A 22,894-nucleotide genomic window follows, 5' to 3' on the forward strand; every position below is an offset into this window, starting at 1 on the left:
CACACACACACACACACACACACACAGCATGAAGCCGTATAACCGTCCCTGCACGTCTTCATGTGGCATCACCACTTTAATGAACAGCCAGTCACTCTGAAACGCCTGGGGTTGCCCGGAGAGTTCTTCCCCTGGCACCTCTAAATCCCAGACTGGCGCAGGAGAAGGCTGAAACAACCCACACAGACACTCTTTCTATTGATGTAACACACCCCTCCCCCCAAAAATGTCTTTCTGACCCTAAAACATCTGAGGCCCTGACATGTTCCAGCCCCACGTGTTTTCAATCTGGCCCATCAACATTGGGTTGCCATGGATTCTTCCTTCCCTCCCTCCCTCCCTCAGTCTCCCTCCCTCAGTCTCTCTCCCTCTGGTTGTCTCGCTCCCTCTGAGTTTGTCCCTCCGGTCACACAGCCCACCCCCTCCCGGTCTGTGATAGGCTGTTGTGTCCCTGGGTAAGGAAAGGGTGCTGTTTCTGAGGAATCCATGTACAACCCTGTTTCAAATAACGTTGGGACGCTGCGTAATGCAGATAAAACCAGAATGCAATGATGTGCAGATCATGTATACCTGTATTTAATTGAAAATAGAACAAAGACAACATATCAAATGTTGAAACTGAGAAATGTTATTGTTTTTGGAATAAAATTTAAAAAAGTTGCAACAGGGGCATGTTTACACTGTGTTGCATCACCTCTTCTTTTAACAACACTCTGTAAGCATTTGGGAACTGAGGAGGCCAATTGCTGTAGTTTTGAAAGTGAAATGTTTTCCCATTCTTGCTTGATATGGGAACATTTCGGGGTCTCCTTTGTCGTATTCTTTGTTTCGTGACGTGCCAGATGTTTTCAGCGGGTCACAGGTCTGGACTGCAGTGAGGCAGTGGTGCACCGACTGTGGTTTTCGGAAGTCTTTCTAAGCCCCTGCAGTGATTTCCAGCACAGAATCGTGTCTGCAATGCAGTGCCGCCTGGGGGCCTGGAGATCACAGCCATCCAATATTGGTTTTCGGCCTTGTCCCTTGCATACAGAGATCTGTACAGAGATTCTCTGAATCTTTTAATGATATTATGTACCGTAGATGATGAGATCCCCAAACTCTTCGCAATTTTAAGAAGTTTTATTCTTAAATTGTTTCACTATTTGCCCACTCAGTCTTTCAGAGAGTGGTGAACCCCTCCCCATCCTCACTTCTGACAGACCCATCCTCTCTGGAATTACCTTTTAATACCCAATCATGTTACTGACCTGTTGCCAATTGACCTAATTAGTTATTTGATATTCCACCTGGTTTCGTTTTTAGCATTACATAACTTTTCCATTCTTTTGTTGCCTCTGTCCCAACAGCTGGCTGTCAGATTTAAAGTGGGCATATATTTTTCAATGTACTATTTTCTTTTGAATATAGGGCTTAAATGCTTTGCACATCATTGCATTCTGTTTTTATTTACATTTTATTCAGCGGCCCAACGTTTTTTTTTTTTTCTCTTATTCACTATCTTTCTGTATTTATAGCTTGTTGTTGTTTTCAAGTGTTTCCGGACCCCTTGAAGGGCTCTTTTAGTTGCACCTTTTAAATCCACCTTGTGACTCAACTAAGGGCAGGTCATCTGCTGTAACATGTGATAACATCTTGCTAGCTGATGTAAAGGGAATGTGGGCTTAGAGGCTGATGAAAGAACAGAGAGAAGCATACCAGCCGGGTCCCAAATCCAACCCTGTTTCCTTCATAGTGCTCATTGGGCTGAGGTCCTGTGTAGTGCAATTTATAGGGGACAGGGTGTCATTTGAGACACTCATTGTGTTGTCACTTAACTAGAAGGGTGAACATATAAAACCTGTCACCCTGTAACTCCTTGTCATGTGGCCGGCATATTCGACTGACTGTCTGGGCAAAGAGACGGAGCGGTGAAGCAATGTTTTGAAAAGGGAGCGATATTGACAGGAAACAGGTGCACTTTGCCAGACGTCTCACATGAGTGGAGTTGCAGAGGGACACCAAGGGCGAGTGGTTCTGAGTTCCATTCTGAGTGCCGTCCTGAGAGGTTCCATTCTGAGAACCATTCTGAGTACCATCCTGAGAGGTTCCATTCTGAGTTCCATTCTGAGTACCATCCTGAGAGGTTCCATTCTGAGAACCATCCTGAGAGGTTCCATTCTGAGTTCCATTCTGAGAACCATCCTGAGAGGTTCCATTCTGAGTTCCATTCTGAGAACCATCCTGAGAGGTTCCATTCTGAGAACCATCCTGAGAGGTTCTTTGGCCACAATTAAAGCTCCGCCTCCGCACAGCTCTTGGCACCACCTTCAGCCTGCCGGCGTTGGTTAAAAAGACTTTGGAACGGGCCTCCCTGCATTATTAGCTTAGTGTTGACATACCAGGCGGCTCGGCAAACCTCTTAGTGGATTTCATTGTTATTTTTAACCAAAAGTGTCTGGACAGCCGCCCGCTCAGGTCTGGTCGTGAGTTTTACTCTGCGTTGTTTCACCCATTAGGGAGTCCTGGTGGAGCAGGAAGCAAAACGGACATGCAAATATCATTAAGGGGTCATTTCACATTATGGGGAATTCTTCTACGGATTACGTTGCTTGAAGCAGGATGCAAAGCAGTTGGGCCTGTGAAGGTGTTTAGGGTCTGACCTTGCTGTATGTGTAGCTTTTGATCTACAACTACCTATGTGGCAGGCTGTGTTCCTTTCTGAGTAATACAGAGGGACTGGGTGGGGGGGGCTTTTCCATGTCTCAGCAAGTAACTGGCTGTTTCTTGGTTGTGTCTTCAGAGAGTGAACAGGTGTTGTGTGGTTGTGAACCCTGGGGGCTGTTCCTCCTGCTGGGTCTCAGACCAAACTCGACAACAACAGCATCCAGTCTGTTGGACTAAACCAATGCAGATACGTGGCCTAGGATGGTCCAGTTGTCTGAGACACTGCCTCCAGCCCACATGTACTGCTACAGCGTGGGTTCAAATCCAGCCCACATGTACTGCTACAGCGTGGGTTCAAATCCAGCCCACATGTACTGCTACAGCGTGGGTTCAAATCCAGCCCACATGTACTGCTACTGCGTGGGTTCAAATCCAGCCCACATGTACTGCTACAGCGTGGGTTCAAATCCAGCCCACATGTACTGCTACAGCGTGGGTTCAAATCCAGCCCACATGTACTGCTACAGCGTGGGTTCAAATCCAGCCCACATGTACTGCTACAGCGTGGGTTCAAATCCAGCCGACATGCACTGCTACAGCGTGGGTTCAAATCCAGCCCACATGTACTGCTACAGCGTGGGTTCAAATCCAGCCCACATGTACTGCTACAGCGTGGGTTCAAATCCAGCCCACATGTACTGCTACAGCGTGGGTTCAAATCCAGCCCACATGTACTGCTACAGCGTGGGTTCAAATCCAGCCCACATGCACTGCTACAGTGTGGGTTCAAATCCAGCCCACATGTACTGCTACAGCGTGGGTTCAAATCCAGCCCAAATGTACTGCTACAGCGTGGGTTCAAATCCAGCCCACATGTACTGCTACAGCGTGGGTTCAAATCCAGCCCACATGTACTGCTACAGCGTGGGTTCAAATCCAGCCCACATGTACTGCTACAGCGTGGGTTCAAATCCAGCCCACATGCACTTCTACAGCGTGGGTTCAAATCCAGCCTCTCTCAGGGGGGGAGAGAGTTGCCCTCCAGGTCTCCTTGGCATTGTTTCTGCCATTACGGTCATATAGCCAGTCTTTTTAACTTTGTGTTTCTGAAGTTTTGATCTGAACTCCCGGTAGCACACTCCTAGTCATCTTAGTGTGAAAAAATGATTACCCGCCACAACACCCCCGCAAGCTCGTTCTCCGGTCGTCTGCTCTGCTTGTCTGATTTGTCGGCAGGCGTTGCCATGGCAATGCCTTGTTGTCAAACACGCAGGATTGTTTGTTCCAGGAAGTGAGTGTTGGAAGTCCCACTCGACCAGACCGGCCCAAACACTGCTCAGTTGTCTTCTCAGTCCACTTGGGTTCTGGTAGAAAGCAGTGGACACTGAGGGAATAGAGAGACCTTTGCTTTGGTTTCTGGTCATCTTCCAAATATATACGTTGTGTCATTGATACCTTGACGTGTGTTAGACGACATCCAGGGCCGTGTGTGTCTGGTATTTTAGAGTAAGCGTGCTGGGTTTGGATCAGTACAGATTTGACACATACCTTTTTACATTATTTCTTAACTCTGCTACTGTAACTGATGTCCATCATTGTAGAGAATGATCCTGTGTAGAAAGAAAAAAACTACCAAAAACATTTCTAGACTATTTCCAATCTAATATTTCTGGATGTGGCAAGTCTGATTATATTCAAATCACTCTGTCTCAACAGTACATCACAGTTTGTTCACTGAAACACCTGATGAGGGCAAGAAGATATCCTTTCTAGTTGCCAAATGCGACCCCCTGACTGTGTGTCTGTGTCGAAAGCAGGCGTTTATCAAACGGCAGGCGCTTGTGTGTCCCAAATGCCATCCCAGTCCCTATTCACTCTGGTTTCCTGTAGCAAGCCGTTTGATTGGAACCCAGGCTCAGTGGGAGCCCATCAGTTGCAGACCGTGTTCTCACTGTGTCAGGATGTGAGGTGCTATGGAGAACCCAGTGGAAGGTTGGTTTTTTTTTTCGCCAGCCTTGTGGCGGATCTCGCTGCGAGTCGCGGTTTTTAGCGAGCGAGGCCGGCGCACACGCCACTCCGGTTCCGTTGTCAGGGTGAAGTGGTCTCGTTTGTGGCGTGCAGGGGTTTGGAACGGGTGGTTTGGACGAGACGCTGTTCACGGCACCCTTTTAAAGTGTCCTGCCTTGGTCAGAAACGGCGCTCTGGTTTGGTGGTTCAGCTGTGGCCTGGCAGGAGGACAGCGTTCTCACCCGTAGCCATGAACTCCTTCATATCACAGTGCCCCTGCACATAAACCGGTTTGATCCAGCCGGGGTGGAGGGGAGGCTAGCATGCCGTCCTCTACTGCTGTCCCCCACTGTCTTCTCTGACACCCCAGGTAGAATAAGTGTTGAATGGAGAAAAAAAAAAAGAAATGCAGTAATGATTAATATTCTTCCTCCAGGACTGGGCCTTCGATGACGGCGCCCCCCCTCCCACTAAGATTGTGGATGATTGGCTGAACCTGCTGAAGGCCCGGTTCGTCGAGGACCCGGGATGCTGCGTGGCGGTCCACTGTGTAGCCGGGCTGGGACGGTACGTGACACTGCACTCATTACAGCTCTGGGACCCAGCAACTCTGGGACCCAGGCCCCCGTTTCCACAAAGTCTCTGAATTCGATTGGGGATATAGGATCAGCTATAAATGTGTTATTGTTGTTGGATCAAGATCTTCCTGTCCATACACTCTATTCATTATTATAATTGGATCAGGCACATACTGTTCATTTTGGTCTATCATGGAAATGTGGTCCTGAATCAACACTCCTGCTCTGAGAATATTATCCCGTGTCTTTCGTCACGCCATCATGGTCTCAACAGACATCACAAGCTCCACCCACTCCTCTGACCGGACCACTCCGCTCTGTACCCAGACACACCCTGGGCAAAGTCCACTGAAAACCGTTGAAGCGGTACTTGTGTCATTCTGAAAGCTTCTTCCCAGAATTTACTCCTGCTACCCGGCTCCGCAGGAGCAAAGGGCTACCTAAGATTTGGATGGTGAAGGGAATAGGGCGCTCTTTGGGATAGGGCCACTGTCTTGTCAGTCAGCCGGTAAACTTTCCATCACCACTTTTCACCTTTTGGCCAACGTTGTTGTGCACCAAAGCCACGTTAGTCGGTTAAAGTTGACCAACATGATACCATTAAAACTTCCCCGGTTTCCCGTCCCGTGGGTCATCTCTGACAGGCGGAGTGTCAGGCCCAGCCAGGGGAGGATGCCTCCGGCGTGTTCCAAATGGAGCAGTATTCCACACAGAGTGCGTCCCTATTGACCAGAGCACTATGTAGGGAGCAAGTGACCATTGGATGTCCACGCCCCCTTCAACCAGGTTCAACTGGGCTGTCACTATGATGTGGTGGAGCTCATTGGTTGTGAACTGAAGGAGCCCTCCGCCAAACTTCTTGACCCTCTCCCTGGGTTTGTGAACCCTGGTCCAGTTGTGACAAACCCAACAACTCCTCTGGGATTCGTCCTCTGGGATTCGTCCTCTGGGATTCGTCCTCTGGGATTCATCCCAGAGTTCTTGACAGCAGGCCAATGTTTGCTCCACTGTAAACAGTTTGTTCCCCTATTCATCTCTCCTGTCAATCAGGTCTGTGGGTCTCTGTGGCATCGGAGTTCTGTGGTGGGGGGGAATGTTGGTCGACAGGCAGACACCTTCGCTGTTTGTGGCATTATCTGTTATGCTCTCTGGTTTTCTATTTACGGACCCTCTACTCCAACCGCAGCAACAGGCCATATATGGTGAGACCACAACCAGTGGGCCAGAATGGTACCGGTAACCGACCGTATCAAATAACAATGTAAGGCCCAAATCATAGTGGTCAGATGCAGCGCAACAGAGACGAGTTCCAGCTCACGAGCCACAGCGGCCATTTCTTTTGTTCATACAGCGTCATCCTTCATTTCAGCTCAGACTGGAAGGGGGAATGGCTGTGTTGTGGTCAACACACAGAGAGAGGGAGGATGAGGAGGGAGAGGAGTGGGGGGGGGGTTGAGGGGATGAGGGAGACTGGGAACTTGGGTGATATGCTAGAATAACAACACTAATGGAGGTCTTTGGTTTCCAATATGTGACTGTGAACTTTGTTTCTGTGTCGTTGTCCCAAACGGCATTGAAGTCCTTGCTTAGTGTACTGCGTTTGACCAGGGCCCATGGGACTTTGGTGTGAGGAAGTGCACTACCTGGGGAATAGGGTGCCTTTGGGGATGGTGACTTTAATCCCCGGCGTCGGGGGGCCAGCGTCGGGGGCCCAGCGTGTGACCACTGTTTCTCCCTGCAGGGCTCCGGTGCTGGTGGCTCTGGCTCTGATCGAGAGCGGGATGAAGTACGAGGAGGCGGTCCAGTTTATCAGGCAGTAGGTGCATGGGTCCTGATGGGGCCCGGCTGGGCCCCAAATAACGCTCCACCGCTTCCTTTGATAGTGTAGGGCAAAGGGTGCCATTTCGGGTTTTTTATTTGGTGTCATTCTCCTTTAATGGTGTGCCTGTCTCTTTACAGTGGGGAGAACAAGTATTTAATACAATGACGATTTTGCAGGTTTTCCTTCTTACAAAGCATGTAGAAGTCTGTAATTTTTATCATAGTTACACTTCAACTCTGAGTGACGGAATCTAAAACAAAAATCCAGAAAATCACATTGTATGATTTTTAAGTAATTAATTTGCATTTTATTGCATGACATAAGTATTTGATACATCAGAGAAACAGAACTTAATATTTGATACAGAAACCTTTGTTTGCAATTACAGAGATCATACGTTTCCTGTAGTTCTTGACCAGGTTTGCACTCACTGCAGCAGGGATTTTGGCCCACTCCTTCATACAGACCTTCTCCAGATCCTTCAGGTTTCAAGGCTGTCGCTGGGTAATACGGACTTTGGAGTCTGTTTGATTAGTGTGTGGACAGGTGTCTTTTATACAGATAACAAGTTCAAACAGGTGTAGTTAATACAGGTAATTAGTGGACAACAGGAGGGCTTCTTAAAGAAAAACTAACAGGTCTGTGAGAGCCGGAATTCTTACTGGTTGGTAGGTGATCAAATACTTATGTCATGCAAAATAATTATTTAAAAATCATACAATGTGATTTTCTGGATTTTTGTTTTAGATTCGGTTGTTCACAGTTGAAGAGTACCTATGATAAAAAGTACAGACCTCTACATGCTTTGTAAGTGGGAAAACCTGCAAAATCGGCAGTGTATCAAATGCTTGTTCTCCCCACTGTAAAAAGACCATTAAAGGAGAATGACACCAAAAACCAAATCTACAATTTGTATTTTCTTTCTTGACGTAAAGAAAAAAACCCTTATGTCTTTAACATTGACTCAACCTCCAGTTTCATTGTTCCTTTATAAATTAGCTATTTTTGTGAGAGAACAGAAGAAAATCAGAGTCCCTAACTCAGGAAAAATACAAAAATGTAAAATATAAAACAAAGATTTTGGGGGGGATACAAGTTTTAACACATTGGTCATTTTACCAGATATAATGACAACTAGTGTAGTGTAGTTCTTCACAGTAAGAAGCTGGGGAAGTGGCAGTGGAGAGGAACTAGAGACCTCTGCTTTGGATTATGTTAGACCTCAGGTCTGGACCGTCATGAAGCTTTACATCATGAGCCAGGTTCTTGGAAAAAGAGATTAGAGCTACTCCTGTCCGGACTAAACCCAAAGCTCAGCAGGGAACATCAATTGAAAGTGTTTTTTAGTAGGGGAATAGCCTTAATCTGGATCTAGTAAATTGTCAATTATAAATTTGACTTTACATGTGGGCCCTTAAATTAGGCAAGGCTGTCAATGTTAAAACTATGGCGTTGGGGCAAAGTGTCAAGCTCTTTTAGCCTCATATATACACAAACTGAATAATCCATTTTCATGCTGGGTTGGACAAAGCCAAATGGCACCCTTTCCACTACATAATGCCCTACTTTAGACCAGAGAAAAGGTAGGGATGCAGTTATTATAGGCGAGGAGAGTGACCCGGGACCGGTTTCTGACCCGGGACCTGTTTCTGTTCTCCTCAGGAAGCGCAGGGGAGCCATCAACAGCAAGCAGCTCACATACCTGGAGAAGTACCGTTCGAAACAGAGACTGCGCTTCAAAGACCCTCACAATCACAAGAACAAGTGCTGCGCTATGTGAAGAGGACTCCCGGCCCGACCCGCGTGCCTGCTGTCACTGGCACAACGATTACACTGACCTTTGACCTCCGATGAATCTGCCCCGGTACATTTAGGACTTCTAAACGAGGAAGAGGAAGGGCACCAGAGGGCCCTGGTCAGTGAGCAGTCCCCTGGGGAAGGAGGCGTGTACCATTTCAGATGAAGGAGATCTGTCACCTCTCTTGGGTTTCTCCTCCTCTGCCTCTCCCTTCTCTTCTCCTCAGTCTGTTAGGATTCTCTGCTTCCTCTCCTCTTCCTCTCTACTTCCTCTCCTGTTCCCCTCCTCCTCTTCCTCTCTACTTGCGCTCCTGTTCTCCTCTTCCTCTCTACTTGCTCTCCTGTTCCCCTCCTCCTCTTCCTCTTCCAGTCCTTTTCCCAATCAGGGCTGTAAGACAGAAACATCCCTGTTTGACAGGTCTCTGAATGAAGCCTGACGGCAGCCAACCAAACTCACAGGGGGAAAGGAATCAACGGCCAACTTGGGTAGCCGTCATGTACGCACTGCTCAAATGCTGGCGCACACAAACACAGCTCCCTTGCACTGAGTGTGACACATTGACATTGACACACACACACACACACACAGCCATTGACCACCAGCACATCAACCATCAGCAACACATTCAGCTTGGTTTCACACGTTCACTTCTCTTTCCCGCCAGCTGCTTGGTAGCGCCGCTCCGATCACACACCACCATGCCTGGGATCTCAAACCCCCCCTGCCAGTAACAGTAACACCAATGAAATAATAACGTTGAGGGGGAAGAAAACCAAAATGTTTTGCTGTCTGCGTGTTTTTATCCGTGTTTCAATACTATTATGTACAGTTTGACTTGACATGTTTAACTTTAATGCCATCCTCAGAGCACAGCTGTCTCGCTCCTCTCTCTGTCTTTTTTTTATGTATTTTTGTATGTTTTTCTTAATGCATGTCAGGTAACACTTGATAGAATCATGTCGCTCTACGAACCCTCCCCATGTTTTGGGGGGGGGACATGGGGAGATTTAATATAGGACCGGGTTTTGTGCTGGGTCACTGGTTTTTAAAATGGCAGTCATTTTTTTACATTGTGAAATTAAATACTCTGGGATTAGGATAATTCACCACTAGCTGCTTCTGTTGTGCAAAATAGGGGAACTTGGTCCATTGAGTGTGACGGTGAGCTGGGCCCCTGGTGGACATGGTTGGAAACCCTGTGGTCGTGTCCCAAATGGCACCATGTTCCCTGTATTGTGCAGAGTCAATCTAATATAGACCCTCTGACAGACTTGCTGTGAATGTGGCCCACGTGGGAATCTATAGCCAGCGGCATCGATCCTGCCGATCTGTACTTACATTCTTATCTTAAAAATAAATGCAACCACATGTAGCCAAACGCCTAATTCCGACCAGAAGTCCAACCAAAAAAAGCTCACTTTTGTTTACGATGTTGAGCCTTTTTGGCTGAGGGATCTGTCGTGGCTATGGAACCCAGTGGAAACCTAGTGATTCTACGGGGTGCTGTTTGGGGCTCGGGATCTAATTTGGGGAATTGAACGTGCCCCATGTCCCTGTCAGTGGATATAGAAGTCACTCAGCTTGTGTTTCAAGTGGCAACCTGTTATCATTGGAGTGCACTATTGTAGAGCACAATGGTTCCCGTGAACGCTATCTGGTAAGAAGTGGTGCGTTGCAAAGGGAAGACAAATTCTGTTTTGGATTGGTACTGATGGAAAGACGCGTATCCTGCGAAAAAAAAGCTGTCACGTCTCCGCTGCCTTGGAAGTAACCCACTTCAGAAATTACCGGCTAATGAAGTACATGTAATAAAGTATTTGTTAAAGTGTGTGGACTGTTCTGTGCTTTCATTATTTTACTTTTGTGTGAATGCATCATTTTGAAACCATTTTTGGGTAGTCATTTGACTCCACCTAGAGGACACTTGTAGATAATGCCGTTGGCTCAAAATTGATTTTATGTAGTCGCGGTAACATTTTCATTCCTATGTTAATTTTAAAGAATCGCGATATAATATTATTTTAGTTGACCATATTGCAGGTCGATCTTGGATGTTGACTACAATAACGCATGTCAAAAAAATACAGGCTACTTCCGGACCGACTCATAGATTCCACAAAACAGGAACCTGAATCTAATTAAAATTGAGAAACCGGGTAGACCCAGCGCTGCAAATTGTATTTTTTAATGTGTTAATTTATGATCCTCGGTCCTATTGTCTTCATTAAAAACGCAGGTCTTTTGTCTGTGTCACGCCCGATAAAGCATATTTTGGAGACCAGAGATTAGCGCAAGGCACAGCGCAGACGGTAGGATAAATAAAATACGTCTTTTGTTTAGCGTGGTCTTGAGCAGAACCCTAAATAGGCCAAGTTTAACAAATGGTGTATAGATGTGTTCTGATCATTGTGTATAAACCGAGGCTCGTCACGTTTTAAATTAGGAAATCTATGCTTACTGTTAACGTAATGGAAAAAAGAAACGTGTACAATAATGCTACGAATGTATCCGAATCTGTGTAGTTACAGCGTTATTTTATGGCATCCCGTTACGTTGTGTTTTTGTTCTAATTGTTTCATTGGTTTTATATGCCAATCGACAGTTAAATGTTCTGAAATCACATCCATGTGGCTTGCTGGCTTTGTTTTGCATCCCTTTGTCATTCATTAGCGTTTTTAAATAAAGTTTTCTTTGTCTAATATTGTTTTTTTTATCATTTCATTTGTTTTACATCACTTTTACCTCATTCTCATAATGATGGCAAAAACATCAAATGTTTTTTCTTAACCAGATTATTGTCGCACTCCCATTTATATACTACATTTAGATTTGAGTAGTCATTGCATTTGCTGTCTTCCAGTGAATAGTTCTAGTAATTTAACCAACATGTATATTTGTTATTCCATATAAGTGTAATGACAGGTTTGTATTTACAGCCTATGTTACATGTTTAGTAAAGTAATTCCTGTGTGAAATGAGAATTCCCAAAACCCATTCATGCCTGCTTTTCCTGTTTCCGGCATTGGAAGAAATACATCATGACCCCCTAGCCTTGATTTTTGCAGCTCCACAGCACAATATAAACGACATTACAGGGAAATCGCAAATATGTAAAGTTGTGTCAAAATGAATCATTTTAAATCTGCAGGCAGCCATGATACTGTACAGGACCTTAACAGTAGAATTACATATTTTTGTACAGTACCTATATTTTTACAATGGTTTTGTTAGTCTACCAGGCCGTTCTTTTCTTACCCACAGTATATTCCGTAGCAAATGAGACTAGAAACAAGGTTATGGTAACAACAGAGTGCTGCTATCCCCTCTCATCGATGAAGTAGGTGAAGATGTCTGACAAAAGTGACCTGAAAGCTGAGCTGGAGAGAAAGAAACAACGGCTAGCCCAAATACGAGAGGAGAAGAAGAGAAAGGAGGAGGAGAGGAAAAAGAAGGAGGTGAGCTCTGAGTTTATAAATATGTGAATAAGTCTACTATATTTAGATTATAGTGAGAAGTTACCTAGCTGACACAAAAAACCCACAGTATCAGAGTTTCTATTTGGTTTTGTAATGTCGCTGGATCTACGTAGTGTGTGGGACTACTCATTAGTGCACTATTTTCTCAAGGGGACTACTCCTTAGTGCACTATTTTTGACCAGAGCTCTAAATGAGGAATAGGGTACGATTTAGGATGTATGCATGCTCACGTTTTCCTCAACACTTGTTCAGTCTGAGAGTCAACAACAGAAGACGGAGAACGTCTCGGAAGATTCCGACTTGGACCGCAAACGCAGAGAAACCGAGGCTTTGCTACAGAGTATTGGAATCTCCCCGGAACCCCCGTTAGGTATTTAAGCCCCCCCCCCCTTTCCCAATTGTGTGAGAGTCATGTGGTATGATTTATTTAATCATTTAAATCGTTTTACTTTCTTACTTCATTTCATACTGCATTTCATAACGCTGATGATTAAGTTGAGGGTGAAGATTTATATTGGTTATACCTTTGGTTAAATCATCTAGTTTAAAACAATCTAGTCTTAACACACTGCTTTTTATAGTATTGTATTATAGTTCCATTCATATTGGTCATGGACTCTTACTTCTTATGAAAATGTAAGTGCACCCTCTGGAATTAAATATATATCTTTTTTTTACATGTACATGCTAAATTCCAGCCACATTAATTGATGAAGTTAACCCAAATTAACAAATCACACTTTGAAACCATTCACTTAAAATGGTAAAAATGCACAGAAACAGGCAAATTAATAGAAAGTCCTTAGTGGGCGGGTCCAGCCTTCCATAAAGATTAGAAACTCTGGTTTGGTCCATATGGGTATGTGGCAACACCATGCTAAGATCAAAAGATCTTTTCGAGGACATCAGAAAAAATATTGTTGATGATGATGAGTCTGGCAGGGGTTAAAAAGCCATTTGCAAGCAATTCGAACTACATCATTCCACTCTCTGACCGATCATCTACAAATGGAGAAAATGACAGACCACTGGAAATCCACATACGACAGGTCATCCCGCCAAATTCAGCCCAAGAGCTGACCGAAAGATGCTCATAGAAGTCTCTAAGAACCTCAGGGATCTACAAGCCTCTCTTGCCACAGTCAATGTAGAAGTGCATCAGTCAACCGTCAGGAAGACACTACACAAATTTGATATCTGGGAGGAAGAAGCCCCCTCCCATATATAAACACTGCCTTTGAACTGAAGGCCGTCATACCAACGGTAAAGCATGGAGGTGGTGGCATTATGGTTTGTGGCTGCTTTGCTGCCTCAGGGCCAACCTGCCATCATTAAGTGAAACATGAATTCTATATTATACCAAGGACTTATTGAGGAGAATATGAGGTCACCTGTCAAAAATCTGAACCAAGCACCGACGTCATCACACAGCTCCAACATCATCCTTAAGTTTGCGGACGACACAACCATCCTGGGTTTCATCCTCAACAATGATGAGACCGCTTACAGAGAGGAGGTAGTGGACCTGGCTACATGGTGCCAAGACAACAACCTCTCTCAACATCTGCAAGACTAAGGTGATGATCGTGGACTTCAGGAAGTGAAGGTCATGCCTCCCTACACACTGATGGAGCTGCCGACTTCAAGTTCCTCTGTGTGTTCATCAAAGATGACCTCACCTGGTCCAGGCAAGCAGACTCTGCAGTAAAAAACTGCCCAAAAGTGACTATACTTCCTGGGGAGACTCAAGAAGTTTGGCCTGTCCGCACAAACTCTCACCAACGTCTACAGGAGCACCATTGAGAGCATCCTCCCAGGTTGAATTTCTGCGCTGCTGATCGCAAGTCCCTCCAGAGGGTGAAGTGTGCGGAGCCCTTGATCGGCTGCCATTCCTCTCCGTGCAAGGCATCTACCACACATGCTGTCTTAGGAAAGCACAGCACATCATAAAAGACTACAGCCACCCAGGCTATGGTCTGTTCGCACTGCCGCCGCCTGGTAGATACAACTGGGACAAGGGCGCGCACTTCCAGACTCTGTTTTCCCCCCAGACCATGAGGCTCCTCAACCAGCAACACTGATTTATGGTCATATTGACCACATTAACATTTCAAATGCTCTGATTACTTTCTATGTACATTTAATGTACACTAGCATATTTTAATGTTTCATTCATAGGCATATTACACTTATATTTATAATATTTAATATTTCTATCCATATTTTTCATATACCCCAATCTACACTCTTTGGAATTGTTGCTAGTTTACATTGTTATGTATATTTTTGCTTTATATACTTCTTAATGCTTACTAAGTAGATGTCATGAGCCCTGTCACAAGAATTTCATTGTTCAGAATGACTCCATGCTATTCGGTGCATTTAAAAAATAACAGGCAGGGTGTTTTGTAAAAGTACTTTGTGACAACTGCTGATGTAAAAAGGGCTTTAAATACATAAAATGTGATTGATTGAAAAGACTTGGACTTGTTCCAAAACACACAAGCAAAGCTTCAACGGCATGGCTTGAAAAGAAGACATGGAGGGTGTCGGAATGTCAGAAAAAAGCCCTCATCTCAATTATTATCAAAAATGCTGCGGGGGAGACACGAAGCAGGGATGTACAATTTCAAGAAAGTCCTTGAACATGACACAGTTAAAGCAGTAATGTAAAGAAGAGTGGGGAAAATCCTCTCAGTCAAGATTGGTCGAAGAGACTGACTAACAGTTACAAGAAATGGCTACATCAAATTATTTCAGCTTAAGGGGCATCACAACCATCAAATATAGGGTCGTACTCTTTTATTAAAATTTTTTACACTCTACAAAATAGATTTTTGGTAGATTTTTGATGAACAAGATTGTAAAGTATAAGCTTTCAGTGTCATTTGTTAAACTAGGTTACCTTTGTCTGCCAATAATGTTGAAGATTACATATCTATGTCCAAATATGTGGATGAAATAAAATCCAGCGTGGGTACTTACTCTTTCACATGACTGTACATGAAGATTTATTTTTAGGCAATAGCCACGAGTACCTATATTAAATTCAGGTGGTTACTTTGATTTGATGAGTCCCCATGATACCACAAACCAACAGGAGAGGACATGGGTATACATCCGAGAAGTACGTTTGACAATCTCTTCCTCTTCTCTTGTGAATTCTCTCTTCCTTTGCTTTGATCCATTTCAATCCATCCTGTTGATTTGGAACCCTTTTGGTTTGGCCGTGCCGCTGGGGGGCCGTGACGCTGGGGGGCCGTGACACTGCTGGCCATCAGTGCAGCCTCAGCAGCTCTTAACATGGGATGCCTGTTATTTTCATAAGTTAGTCCCAACCCCTCTGTCTCCCTCTTCGCAATCAGTGAGCACCACCAGTGATGCTGGGAGCCAGGAGTCCGTAGATGGAGGAGCAGTGGGAAGGTATGTAGCCTCTTGACACACAGACACACAGACACACAGACACACGCACACACACACACACACATACACAGACACAGACACACATACACACAGAGACACTCACACACACACGTTTGAGCCCTGAAAATAGCATTAGTGGTATCAGATCCCTCCCCTGCCAAAAAAGTATTTTAGCACTTCTAGTGATTTTGTTCAACCATAACTGCATGTGAGCAAATGTAAGCACAAAAATGTGAATTTGTATGTCTAAGGCTGGAATGTCCTCGCTGGTTTGAACAAAGACTGTGCCTGGAGCCTTTATTACCCTTAAATGTGTTGTAAATCAATGTGGTGAACATCAGTGGCATAGGATGTTGAACATGAACGTAAACGCTTGTGCGTTCCAAATGGCGCCCTTCACCAGAGCCGAGAGGGCTGCTTAAACCCTCAGGTGTATGGAAAAGGGTGCCACCTGGGACTGTAAATGTACATGTGCACCATGGCGACACCAAGTCCCTGATGCATTTCCCTTCTCTTTTCTTCCTGTAATGGGTCATCAGATACAGGTGAGTACCGGTCCATGTAGTAGCCGTGTGTAAGGCGTGTGTAAAGCGTGTGTAGGGCGTGTGCGGGGAGACCTCGGTGTTGTTGTGCACTGACATCAGTTGATTATGTCTTGATCGTTTTGTGACCTTCTGAGACTCACAAAACTGCATCCCAACCGTTTCATACGTGTTGCGTGTCCCCCTTGGCGTAACCCCTGACCCGGTGCCACCCGCTGTCATGCATGATTTCACGTGATCTAAAAGTGACGTGACTTTAAACTGTCCAGACTCATTTGTTCTGTTCCCTTCATGCGCCCTGGCAGAACCCTGCAGTGGGACACGGACCCATCGGCCCTCCAGCTGCAGTCCGACTCTGAGCTGGGGTACGTCCCAAACTGCGTCCTATTCCCTTAATAGTGTCCTTTGAAGGCTTTGAGTTTGAAGGCTTAAATAGTTTCTTCCTTTCTTTCAGACGCAGGATACACAGACTTGGGGCGACAAAAATAGTACAGATCGACTTCCTTCCCAAAGAGCTGGTGACCTACACTAAAGAGACCCAGACTCCCACAGCACACCAGTCTGAAGGTAAATTAATTCTGTAATTGAGCCTGATTGGTATGTTTTGTAAAAATGTATTCAGTGTATGACATTATGACACTTTTCGGTTTTCATCCAAAAGATGAAGACGATGAGGAGGGAGGCGAGCCTATTGCAGCCCCTCAGACCGACCAGACCGAGGAAGAGGGGGACGCAGAGGACCGTAAAGACGGTAAGGATCACAACAGCATTACCATCTTTGGTGTTATTGGTGTCTTCCTCAACAAAATGACCGTTTCCTCAACAACATTACCGTTTCCTCAACAACATTTTCATACTCAAAACAGGAAAGGCACTTGCAAGTCTGAGGTAACTTGATGAAGGTGACTTGATGAAGGTGACTTGATGAAGGTGACTTGATGAAGGTGACTTGGTGAAGGTGACTTGATGAAGGTGACTTGATGACTTGATGAAGGTGACTTGATGAAGGTGACTTGATGAAGGTGACTTGGTGACTTGGTGAAGATGACTTGGTGTCTTGGTGAAGATGACTTGGTGACTTGGTGAAGGTGACTTGATGAAGGTGACTTGATGAAGGTGACTTGGTGAAGATGACTTGGTGACGGTGACTTGGTGAAGGTGACTTGGCAATAATCTGATCATCAGTCAGATCCAGACCAATGTATTTTCTCTGATGATACCCGTGTGTGTGCTCCTCCAAGCCTCTCCTAAGGAGCTGACAGAGGAGGAGCGGGAACAGATCCTTCACTCTGAGGACTTCCTGGTCTTCTTCGAGCGGTCGGTCTCCGTGGTGGAGCGGGCGCTTGCAGAGGAGTCTGACATCTTCTTTGACTACAGTGGCCGGGACCTGGAAGACAAAGACGGGTGAGAACGTGGAGCGTGCATTCGCCCAAAGCCTGCACCCTGTTTCCTATATCAAGGGGGCCACCACGTTCTGACATTTGACTCATGCGGTGTGGCAAGAGAGGCCTGCAGATCCCATGATGATACCATTGGGCTGGATCTGGTGGGACAACCTGTCCTATGTAGATAGCCATTGGTCTGATGTTTTCTCCATTTCTAGATGATCTGTCAGACAGTGGAATGATGTACTCCGAAATGCTTGGAAATGGCTTTGTAACCCCTCCAAATGTTGTCAGCCTCTCCTGATCTTTCTTCCGAGGGCTTCAGACAGGAAATACACTCATGCTCTCTTAGCTATTCTGCTTTAATGGAGTCGTGTCTATTTGTGTCGCTTGCTACCCTAAATATATATTCTCCTCCTTTCTATCAGTGATATGCAAGGTGGCTCCAGTCTGTCTTTCAACCGGGTGTTCTTTGACGAGCACTGGTCCAAACATCGAGTGGTCACCTGCCTGGACTGGTCGCCACAGGTACAAATTCTTCTTTCTCCCGGTCTGAAATATCTGATGTGTATACTTAATCACTCAGCATTCTGTCCTGATAGAAGGAGGATTTGATTGGAGTAATCCAGTATTGTGTCTTTGCAGTATCCGGAGCTCATGGTGGCGTCCTACAACAGCAATGAAGACACGCCCCACGAGCCGGACGGGACTGCCCTGGTGTGGAACATGAAATTCAAGAAGACGACTCCGGAGTACATATTTCACTGCCAGGTCCGTAGGCGCTGACTCCATTAGATTTGTGCGGTTTACAGGCACTCCTCTTTCGCCATGTGCTTAAACCGTCCCCCCGTTCTCCCTCCGTTCCAGTCGCCTGTGATGTCTGTCGGCTTTGCTCAGTTCCATCCCAACCTGGTTGTGGGAGGGACCTACTCGGGGCAGATTGTACTGTGGGACAACCGCAGTCACAGGAGAACACCGATCCAAAGGACCCCACTGTCAGCCGCTGCCCACACCGTAGGTCACAGACACACGCTCACAGACACATGCCCCTCCGAAACGCTCTCCCCGGTAGCACGGCTCTGTCCGGTGTGACCTACAGGCAACGCGTGTGACCTACAGGTCATGACGCTCCTTGTTTTAACCCCCCTTTCCATAGCACCCGGTCTACTGTGTGAACGTGGTGGGAACCCAGAATGCCAACAATCTGATCACTGTGTCCACTGATGGAAAGATGTGCTCCTGGAGCTTAGACATGCTCTCCCAGCCTCAGGTAACACAGGAGCAGTACATTCATCACTCGTTTTGCTGAGTGAAAGGAAACGTGAACCGTCAGAGTGTCTCCAAACGTTCACCTCGGCAGACTTATTTCTCTACAGGACATGTTTTTTTAGCAGAGCAAAACTACAACAGGACCACCATTATAACACCTGCACTTCTATTGTATAACTCCCGTCCGTTCCGTCATAGGTCGGCATGATGTCTCGTTCTATGTTTGAGGTAAACTATGAGGATGATTTGTTGAACAGGAGAGCATGGAGCTGGTGTACAATAAGTCCAAGCCTGTTGCTGTGACAGGGATGGCCTTCCCTGCTGGGGACGTCAACAACTATGTGGTGGGAAGCGAGGAGGGAACAGTGTACTCCGCGTCCCGGCACGGCAGGCAAGTCGATCTCTGGTCATAGACATGGAATGCATGAGAAGGTATACAGTACCGCACATCCCCCGGGCCGACCAAGCTGCTGCGTTTGGGATGCTAGCTCCTCCTCGGGTGCTTACTGGACGTACTAAGTTGCCTAGTGCTGTTGTTCTGTGCAGCAAAGCGGGCATAGCGGAGATGTTTGAAGGCCACCAGGGCCCGGTGACCGGCATCAGCTGCCATAACGCCGTGGGGACGGTCGATCTCTCCCACCTCTTCATCACATCCTCCTTCGACTGGACTGTCAAACTCTGGACAACCAAGGTGGGACACCTTTTAATAATGTCCCGGTTCCCGGGTCTACCGTTTCAACTACAAAACCACTCTCGGTCCAACAGGATGGATGGCGGTAGCAGCCTTATTTTGACTTCCAGTTTCTCGTGTTGTTTCTGACCGTCTCTCTCTCCCTCTCTTCAGCACTGCAAGCCACTCTACTCCTTTGAGGACAATGCGGACTATGTGTATGATGTCAGCTGGTCCCCGGTGCATCCAGCTCTGTTCGCCTCGGTGGACGGAATGGGTCGTCTGGACCTGTGGAACCTCAACAATGACACGGAGGTGAGTCACAAGTACAATACCCCGTACGTAGTACACTACTTCAGTCCAGAGCCCTATTCCCCATGTCACACGTACCTTTCATCTAGGGCCCATATCTGTCTGTCTGGAGGTCAGTACGCCTGGATATCTAAATGGATATCTAACTCTTTTTAAAGGTGCCTACAGCGAGTGTGACCATTGAGGGAGCGTGTGCGCTGAACAGGGTGAGGTGGGCGTCAGGAGGCAGAGAGGTCGCCGTGGGAGACTCAGAGGGGCGTGTCTGGATCTACGATGTCGGAGAGGTGAAGTGACCACACTTCTTTCAGAATGAAAGGGTTCGGGGGAAAGAATGGCGGGACCTGGGTTGCATATGTGATCTTTGCCCGAATCTGTCTAATCCGTGTTGTCTCCTGTAGCTGGCGGTGCCCCACCCGGACGACTGGAGCCGATTCGCCCGCACCTTGGTCGAGTTCCGCGCCAACCGTGCCGAGGGAGAGGAAGACGGGGTCACAGAGCAGACGAGTTAATGCCTCCTCGGTCTGGCGTCAGTGGATCCAGCGTTACACAACATCCTGATGACAGACATTTTTACCAATAACCAACCAGAATTTACTGACAGCGTAACATCAGCAAGTCCATGTATCCATGTTTAGGGGAGATTCAAGTCACCCTTGGTAAGTTATCACTGTGATCAGGCTCCATTAATCGAAGCAACATCAAAATACAACCGCTAAGAAGGGCCAAAACCTCTTACTATAAATATTTATTTGTTCTTAAGTTAAGGTTGACATCATATAATATGCGTAATATATAAATAATATGGTATGCAATTATAATGTGCTTATTGGTTTAATTTTGGCCATAAATATTTGAGTGAGCTCGACACATGATAATTATTTCATTGTATTCCTGATTTGTTTTGGATTGTACGATATTCTGAATTGAGCTTATAATGTTTGTTCTTCAAGGTTATAAAAGCTGCACTAATAAGTTGGATCCTTGTTCTTCTCTCATAATACCCATGTTATGAAAATACAGGCTTTGTGCATGCATGTTTTGTTTGCTGTTAAAAGCTTTGTTTTGTTGGTTTGTTAAACAGTATTATAACTATATAAATACTATTGATGATTGGGACAGACTGCCACTGTGTCTTTGGCCTGTAAGGACAATAATTGAAAATAAAATAACAGAATTGACCTTTACCTGCCTCCTTTGTGCAACAGAGTGAACTTACAGGAACAGATTTATCCTGAAACCGTGTAAAGCACGATTAGAAACTGGTGAAAGCCAGTTACCTGTGTGTGATTCATGGGTGAATTTTACCACATTAGTTAATTTAGGATTTCTAATAAAAGGGGGTATAGAATCTGATCGATATTTCAGTTTTGTGTTTTTTATTTAATGATAATAAAACACTATGGCGTTTAGATCAGTGAAAAAATATCCTCATCTACATGCACTCAATTCTGAATCACTGTCCTGTGTGCATCCAGCTCTGTAACCCTACATGCTATATTTAGTTCAACGTTTCAAGAAAATATATATAAAGGATGAAGGTGAACCACCTTTTTAACATTATTGCAATACAGTAGAGGAAGGTTGAATGTTTTTTTAAGAAGCCTGCTTAATTAGAAGCCTGGTGGTTCAGCTAAACGTTGTTAGCTTTACTGTCCAAATTGTGTTGGTAACCATTTAAAAAGCAATGAGGCTGCATGTAGCCCGTAACTGTGGTTTGTGCTATATGGACCACATGCAGCGGCTAAGGTATTTATCCTGGTACTCCGTGTTGAGTTGTACTTAAGAATGGCCCTTCGATGGTATATAGGCCATATACCACAATCCCTCAAAAATAACACATTTAGAGGGTGCATTTATTAGAGTATATTATTGTGTATTCAACTACATGCCATTTTTGTGTTTTATATTGTATTCAATTATGTGTATAGTAATTTCATTGCACCATCCAATGGGCAGGCTATCAATTAAGGTCAGTTGTTGCACCACCGAGTGCCTGTGGCGTGTCGGTCTAATTGTTCTGACAGTGATTAGCCCATGAAAGAGGCAGATTTATAATTGTTTAATCATTTTCGAACGTACGCGAATCCACGTAGCAGGCGGAGTTCTGTTTCCATGGCAATTACGTCAATATTAGTGTCGGGTAACCAAAGGTCATGCTAAAGACAAACGCGAGTCAGACGGAAGGAAACAGACAGAATGGCGGTGGTAAACTTCACTGTTGTGCTTTACAACTGCAAGGTATTCTCCTATGTTGTGGCTTCATTGCCATTTCGTTTTTGTGCTACTGATATTTTCTATACACGGTCGCGGGAAGGACACAATTTGAGCGAAGCACTAGCAAGCCTGAAGGAGTTGGACTTCATCACTCGGAAAGATAGCCCAGTTGGCTAGCTGGCTAACTACAGTAGCTAATCTGCAAATGACTTTTTGACTGTTTTTCGCTAGTCAGTTACTTAAATGACAGACGAATAAAGCCAACAAAAAAAACTAATTTGGGTATTATTATATAACTATGCCTCCATGTATACCTTAAATATTTTATAAATAGCTAGGCTACTTGTTGGCATTTTTCCAGCTTAGCTAGCTACTTCTCCATTATTAGCTTGCTAGTTTTGTGCTTGATTGCACTCTGTAGAGGTTAACATCAAGAGTAAGCTGTGCTACAAGTTTTTGTCTTTTAAAGTGCATTGCAGACAATTTTAGCATGATAGCTTATTTTCTAGTATGCTTGTTCTAATCCTGACTTAACCAATGTTGTAGATTGCTTGCTTTCCTTTCTAACTTATGTTCCAAGTTGACTTGTTTTTTGATGTTCGACCTTAGCAGGGCTGTATTTAAATCCTTATAAAGTAAAACAGTTGGCTTAATTGTTTTGCATTTCCTGGAGCAGAACAAGTTCTGTGTCAGTAACACCATTGTTCAGGGAGATCCTTGAAATACACCATTCAAGTAAAGTCATTTACCATCT

The 22,894-nt window shown here is 45.3% G+C and overlaps 2 protein-coding genes across 15 annotated transcripts in view; both read left to right on the forward strand.

Moving 5' to 3' along the window:
• The window catches only part of ptp4a3b (protein tyrosine phosphatase 4A3b), a 38,331-nt gene extending 27,655 nt beyond the window's left edge, over positions 1 to 10,676 (forward strand). For 10 of the 11 annotated variants that reach the window (XM_013137957.4, XM_013137961.4, XM_020054909.3 and 7 more), the window contains 3 exons: positions 5,087 to 5,217; positions 6,970 to 7,044; positions 8,713 to 10,676. In XM_013137957.4, coding sequence (XP_012993411.1) covers positions 5,087 to 5,217; positions 6,970 to 7,044; positions 8,713 to 8,830 — 324 coding nt within the window. In that variant the 3' untranslated portion in view covers positions 8,831 to 10,676. The remainder of the gene's footprint in view (positions 1 to 5,086; positions 5,218 to 6,969; positions 7,045 to 8,712) is intronic. The other variant, XM_013137966.4, reaches the window with a different exon arrangement.
• A 320-nt stretch (positions 10,677 to 10,996) lies between these two features.
• dync1i1 (dynein, cytoplasmic 1, intermediate chain 1) lies at positions 10,997 to 21,110 on the forward strand. Of its 4 annotated transcripts, none has more exons than XM_034297653.1 (18): positions 10,997 to 11,157; positions 12,110 to 12,303; positions 12,578 to 12,695; positions 15,691 to 15,748; positions 16,288 to 16,293; positions 16,596 to 16,655; positions 16,745 to 16,857; positions 16,952 to 17,041; positions 17,532 to 17,694; positions 18,104 to 18,203; positions 18,321 to 18,446; positions 18,543 to 18,689; positions 18,832 to 18,945; positions 19,202 to 19,335; positions 19,491 to 19,635; positions 19,789 to 19,929; positions 20,085 to 20,210; positions 20,325 to 21,110. In XM_034297653.1, the coding sequence occupies exons 2-18, from the start codon at positions 12,196 to 12,198 to the stop codon at positions 20,433 to 20,435; spliced, it is 1,860 nt and encodes a 619-aa protein (XP_034153544.1). In that variant the 5' UTR covers positions 10,997 to 11,157; positions 12,110 to 12,195; the 3' UTR covers positions 20,436 to 21,110. The 4 variants fall into 4 exon arrangements, with proteins under 4 accessions (XP_034153544.1, XP_028969257.1, XP_028969258.1 ...); XM_029113424.2 differs by having other exon boundaries at positions 12,187 to 12,303; XM_029113425.2 differs by having other exon boundaries at positions 12,190 to 12,303.
• Positions 21,111 to 22,894: the final 1,784 nt, after the last annotated feature.

Source organism: Esox lucius, chromosome 16 (genome assembly GCF_011004845.1).
Source record: "Esox lucius isolate fEsoLuc1 chromosome 16, fEsoLuc1.pri, whole genome shotgun sequence".
NCBI lineage: Eukaryota > Metazoa > Chordata > Actinopteri > Esociformes > Esocidae > Esox > Esox lucius.

Bases quoted from the DNA above. Each gene is read 5' to 3' on its own strand.
- dync1i1 (XM_034297653.1), top strand. From the start codon at position 12,196: ATGTCTGACAAAAGTGACCTGAAAGCTGAGCTGGAGAGAAAGAAACAA. The intron at 17,695-18,103 runs GTGAGAACGTGG...CCTTTCTATCAG, and splicing joins GACCTGGAAGACAAAGACGG to TGATATGCAAGGTGGCTCCA. The intron at 19,930-20,084 runs GTGAGTCACAAG...CTCTTTTTAAAG, and splicing joins ACCTCAACAATGACACGGAG to GTGCCTACAGCGAGTGTGAC.